We start from the raw sequence: 6,480 nt of genomic DNA on the forward strand, positions 1-6,480 counted from the left end.
CCGCCACTGACCTGCTCTCACACTGTACATTACCATCCGCACCCGAGCACGCTATCATCATTACACTGTGACTGCTTTTAAGAAAACATAAACAAAGCGATCTTTCTCAGCACAATAGAATCCATCGTAATGTTCGGTTTGAGGTTGATAAAGTGTGTTTAACCTCAGACCAATTCGCTTATGGTATCACAAGAGCGGCTCAAATGCGTTTAAATCAGCCCCGCGTACTTCATTCATTATGATTATGAGCCAATCATTATACGAAGTGCTGCACTATGTTATGAATGCATGTTTTAAATGATGTACTGAGTTCCCTGCTTCATCCGGGATGGACGCTTCTGAGTTCCCTGCCTCGTCCGGGATGGACGCTTCTGAGTTCCCTGCCTCGTCCGGGATGGACGCTTCTGAGTTCCCTGCCTCGTCCGGGATATACTCCTGTGATCTTCCTGAGATCCCTGCCTACCTGCCTGCCACGCCCAGGTTTCCAGACTTGCCTGCCACGCCCAGGTTTCCAGACCTGCCTGCCACGCCCATGCTTCCAGCCCTGCCAGCACCTCCATGGCTTCCAGCTCTGCCAGCGCCCCCCTGGCCTCCTGACCAGCCTGCGCCTCCCTGGCCTCCTGACCAGCCTGCGCCTCCCTGGCCTCCTGACCAGCCTGAGCCTCCCTGGCCGCCTGACCAGCCTGCGCCTCCCTGGCCGCCTGACCAGCCTGCCCCTCTACACCACGCCCCAGGTCCTGTTCCCCTTCATGGGCCTGGCCCGCCAACCCTCAGCCGGTTCCGCCTCCTCTCCACCGCCCTCCAGGACTTTTTGGGGGCGTCTGGAATCCGCCCTTAGAGGGGGGGCTATGTCACAGTCACCAGCTGGAGTGCCCTCTCAAATCCACTAGAGGGCACTCCCCTCATCACACGGACTGTCATTGCACACTACATTTCCCATAACCCATTGCCCGGACTCATTGAACACTGATCATTCTCACCTGTTTGTAATAACCTCTGTCTATATAAGCCTGGTTCAATCACTCTGTCATGGCGAAGTCTTGTTTAGTGTCTACTGCATTTCTGAGCATTCTTGTTTGTATTGGATTACCCTGTGTTTTGGACCTTGGACTGTACTGCTGTCTTTTGTGAACCTTTGCTGCCTGCCTCGACAATTGCCTGTGACCCCGTTTCTGATTGTTTGCTGCCTGCCCTGAACTCATTGCCTGTTTGTACCTGATCTCCATTAATAAAGCTGCATTTAGATCCGCACCTGTCAAGTCTCCGAGCAGTTCGTGACACAACCAGTCTTAAGTATCACGGGTATAATTGTAGCAATAGCCAAAAATACATTGTAAGGGTCAAAATTATCCACTTTTCTTTTATGCCAAAAATCATGAAGATACTAAGATCATGTTCCAAGAAGATTTTTTGTAAATTTCTAACAAAAATGACCAGAAACACGTCTAGAAACATCACTCGCTGCTGTGCGCTTTTTGAGAATTAACCACTCAAGTTTGATATCTATGTAAAGCTCAGAATTTCTGCTTTCAGGTTCATCTGCTCTCCACATCATCATTACAGCGGTAAGACAATAGATCTGCTACAGCGCCTCTGATGGACGACTTTAAAGGCCATTTTCTCGATGTTTAGATTTTTTGCACAGTCAGATTTCAGATCTTCAAAAGTTCAACTTGCAACTTTATTTATTTATATAGCGCTTTTACAATTTTCATTGTTACAAAGCAGCTGTACATGAGACATATTGACTATAAGCAAAATAATTAAAGTTGTACCTGCAAAAACAAGAAAAAGTTGAAAACACAGAAGACAGACAAACCCACAAACAAAACACTCCACACACACAATATGCACACGTACTAACACACACAGACACAGAGACACACACACACGGACGCGCACGCACACACACACGTACACAGACAAGTACGCGCACACACACACGCTCATTGAGAGCACACATTTAGGATAAAGGAGAGAGAAGCACAGGTCAAATATAACAGACTATAAATTCCTATATGCAATATTAATTAAGTAAAACTTTAAAATTCTAAAGCAGCCCCCCCGGTCAGGCAGATAGTGCAAAAACAGTATGCAAACGGTGGCGAGGAACCCAAAACTCTAATCGAGAAAAAAAACCTCAGGAGAACCCAGGCCCAACCAGGGGATTCCAGTTCCCCTCTGGCAAAAGCTGCTGCCTCTGCACAAGCTCCAGAGAACTTGCACAACAAGGCTAAATAAAATAAATAAACTTAATAATAAAATAAATTATAGTTTAAGATTATCATTAATAATCTAATAGCATTTGAAGTTTTGTGGTGAAGACATGTCAAGAGACCGCGTCCTTCTTTATCCAGCTCTATCATCTCAGCTCTTGTCAGGTCCCCACTTCCCATTCTCCACTCTACCATCAGGTCAGGCCATGAACTGCATCCTGCTCGCTGTGGTAACCTTGGAACAATGAGACAAGACTGGCTGAGAGTAGAGTACTGTTCTGTACTCTTTGATGCAACAAGTACATCAGTTGTGTTTTTGGTTCCGGTTGATCTAACTAATGCAGCCTAAACCCTCTGAAGATTTATATTATGGAAGAGTAGTGTATGCAAGATTAAAAAGATGCGTCTTTAGTCTAGATTTAAACTGACAGAGTGTGTCTGCCTCCCGGACAGTGCAGGGAAGACTATTCCAAAGTTTAGGCGCTAGATAGGAAAAGGATCTACCACCTGCACTTGATTTTGAAATTCTAGGTATTACCAACTGACAGGACGCCTGAGAGCGTAATGCACGTGAAGGACTGTAATACAAAAGGAGTTCATTCAAGTATTGAGGAGCTAAACCATGTAGGGCTTTATAGGTAATAAGCAAGATTTTAAAGTTAACACGATGCTTTATAGGTAACCAGTGCAAGGTTGACAGAACCGGGCTAATATGTTCATACTTTTTTGTACGTGTAAGAACTCCAGCTGCCGCGTTTTGGACCAGTTGGAGTGATTTGATTGTTCAAGGTCTCCAGCGAAAGCAGGAGAGAATCAGGATCAAGGAGAGGAGGAACAAGCGAAGAACAAAACCATCGGGAATCAACGAGGAATATGATTTCCAAAGCTACAGAAATTATTCAATTGATTCGGCAGCAAGAACGTATCAATAAGAAAATGATGAGGCTTGCAAGGGAAATATTCATAGAAGATGACTTTTGTTCTAATTTATAGGTAACCACAGCCGAGGTTAACTCTTTGGGTTCACAGGAAGAGTTAGCGCTGGCTGTTGAGGTAAATTGTACTCTGTAATAGAGATTAGGCTACTGCACCATATAGATTTGCAGGATGTTGTTTTGACACCTCCACTCTTAAGAGAAAGGTGAAAAGGTCAGCGGTTAAGACCGCTTAGGTGTTAGAAATGTAAAGGGTGTGAAGCCTTCCCCATGTATAGGTTTGCAAATGGGGGGAAAAAGATTTCAACTGCCATAAACTCGAGATGTTATCTCCAGTGTGGTTAAAGGTGTTGTTTCCATAGTATTGTGTGTACTATGCTTAGGTAGGCAATGTATGGCAGGATGTGTGGTGCCCAAATAAGGAATGTATATCCTGGCACGTGACTCCTTTGTACGGGGACCCTACAAAAGGAGAACTCAAATGTTGAACGAGGCCGAACCTCGTGGTGAAGACTTTTCGATGTTATGTTATGTTTGTAAGATTACTTTTTGATGATTTGTTATTAAACCGAAGCCATGTGTTATGGTGATTCAATCTACCTCTTTTAACAAGTCTCTGTGTGAAGTAATTGCAAATATAATTATTGGTTCAACCTGAATGAAAATCCATCGATCTAGCCCAGTGACCGAACTTCTGAGTTCAACCGGACACCGCCCTGTAGGACGACTCCTGACAGCGCACGTCATCTGTAGGTGAGATGCTCTTTTCAATGCCAATGTGGGGTTTCATAATACCAATGGGTATTTTGAGGGATTAGAGTGTTTAAACTAGAGATCGTGGGAGCTGTTATGTTGTGGAGACGGCCAGGCGGTCTATAAAATTACGACAATGTCGAAAAGCTGACCGTTTTGTCGTCCAGGGTCACAAATAAGCTTTAAAGGAACTTTAAAAGAACTTTAAAAATAAAACAAACATTATGTGCAATCTTACCAACCTTAAGTAAGCATCACATATCATTTTTTACAGTGTGTTTAATTACAGATTATTTTGAAATTTTTCATACATTTGTATGTAATTTAAGAAAACAGACGTAATTTTTCTGTATAAAAATGTGCAGTACTCTAAATGTCACAATACGTAAAATAACAGTTGTTAATTTACGGATATTGTTTGTAATATTGGAGAGATTTGAGAACAATGTCAAATAAAAATCACAGTAACTTTCCTTAAAACAGTGTATAGACGCATCACAAAAAGCAAAGTACGCATCTTAGGATGTTAAACAATCTCTCTGCTTCAATGAAAGGTTAATCACACATTGATAAAAACATTTTTATCATAACATTTGATTTCATTGTTGCCTATGATAGTACAGAAACCGTCAATCACTAAAGAACTGGTAAAGAAATGATACTCATTCTGCATCTGAGTACAGAACACATCATTAGCACGCTTCACTTTGTCGGGTGTGTTGAGATACTTGTTCAGCAGAGGTTTGTACTTCTCAGGATGGCAGTACATATTGCTTTCTTTCCAGGTGTAGTAGGGACTGTTTTGAGGAATACTCATTTTATTAGCCAACCACACCCAGAGTCTAGTGCAGGGCAGAAGAGCTACGATGAAATCCAATGGATCCTTCATAAATGTTCTGTAATCTGAAAGATACTTCTCCATAGCTGGAGTTTCTTTGATGGCAAGGTTTTGATCCTGGAAGAGGGAGTAAATCACATCACATCATGACTTTCATGACTCTAGGAATGTGTTGCTTAAGAACTGTACACATAATCCTTAAAGGAATAGTTTAGCTTCAAAATAAAAATTCTGTCATCATTTACTCACCCTGTTGTCATTTTAAATGCGTGTGATTTTCTTTCTTTTGCACAAAACAAAAGAAGATATTTTGAAGAATGTTAGTAACCAAAAACTGTTGGTCCCCATTGACTTCTATTGTATGGACACAAAACCAGTGCAAGTCAATGAGGACCAACATTTTTCAAAATATCTTCTTTTGTGTTCTGCAGAAGAAAGAAATGCATACAGGTTTGAAATGACAACAGGGTAAATGTCAATGATGTATGGTAATTCTTACTTTGAAAAAATACTGCTGGATCATTGAGTCGGCGAAAGTCTTGTAACTTTGATATCTTCCATTTAGGAAATCTCTGACGTCCTCAGGCTCTGTAACTCTTTCACTCATTTCCCTCAACATCTCAGTCACTTTTACTAAATAGTTGATGTCCTGTAAGGTGAAGTTGATGTATTTCTCCGCCTGCAGCGTGCCACTCTCCATTTCTCTCAGGAATTCTGACCCATAGGTATCATAGGCAATCCCTATATTGTTTTTCCAGAGTAATTCATACACATCATCCACTAATATATTTTCCAAACTGCTACTGGTGCAGCTGCGGGGTGTGTAAGCAAATGTTATTGACAAGTCAACATTTAATCTGTATTTTAGGACCATATAATAACAGCTTTGTTATATAATCTGTAGCTGTATATAAAATGTGAGTAAAATTGCCTGCATCATGAAAGTGGTTACGTTAAAGGCTTACCTGGAATATAGGAGACAAAAACACACAAGAGCCACAGTCCTCATGTTTCTGGGATCCCGATGTGCACTTGTCGGAAACTCTTTTGTCTAATCTAAGAACTAAACCCTTTCTCTATATGATCCAGCATTATATACACTTGTTTAGTGTGACGTTAAGAATTGTGCAATAGGTGTTGATGGTCATGTGACTGACTTTTACAGTGATTATTTCCTGTTAAACCAGAAATGTACAGATGGATAATGTTTACTCACATTTTATATACAGCTACAAATTATATAACAAAGCTGTTATTATATGGTCCTAAAATACAGATTAAATGTTGACTTGTCAATAACACCCTGCAGCTGCAACAGAAGCAGTTTGGAAAATGTGTGTAATAAAACCACTTAAAGTGATACTTCACCCAAAAGTGAAAATTCTGTCATCATTTATTCACCTTCGAGTTGTTCCAAATCTGTATTAATGTCTTTGTTCTGATGAACACAGAGAAAGATATTTGGAAAAATGCTTATAACCAAACAGATCTCAACAGATGTGGAACAACTGAAAGAATAATGGTGACAAGATTTTCATTTTTGGGTGAAGTATCACTTTAATGCGGAGAATTCATTTCAGAAGCTAAAATGTAAAACAGTTGAATTTATTTATCGAGACGCACAGTGATTTAAAAAGAACATTGAATTACAGAAAAGAGATCTGTTAATCATCTGATGACTGCAGGTTTGTGCACTGTGACCAAGTGGTTAATGTTGTCATTTGCAAGCTTGTGTTTA

The 6,480-nt window shown here is 41.0% G+C and overlaps 1 protein-coding gene across 1 annotated transcript; it reads right to left on the reverse strand.

Moving 5' to 3' along the window:
- Positions 1-4,157: 4,157 nt before the first annotated feature.
- On the reverse strand, positions 4,158-5,862 carry LOC130548184 (uncharacterized). Its single transcript, XM_057324779.1, has 3 exons — positions 5,708-5,862; positions 5,242-5,554; positions 4,158-4,859 (listed from the first exon to the last, which is right to left on the reverse strand). Exons 1-3 carry the CDS (start codon positions 5,749-5,751, stop codon positions 4,464-4,466), a joined length of 753 nt encoding a protein of 250 aa, XP_057180762.1. The 5' UTR covers positions 5,752-5,862; the 3' UTR covers positions 4,158-4,463.
- Between the last annotated feature and the right edge of the window lie 618 nt (positions 5,863-6,480).

Source organism: Triplophysa rosa, linkage group LG2 (assembly GCF_024868665.1).
Source record: "Triplophysa rosa linkage group LG2, Trosa_1v2, whole genome shotgun sequence".
Taxonomy (NCBI): Eukaryota; Metazoa; Chordata; class Actinopteri; order Cypriniformes; family Nemacheilidae; genus Triplophysa; species Triplophysa rosa.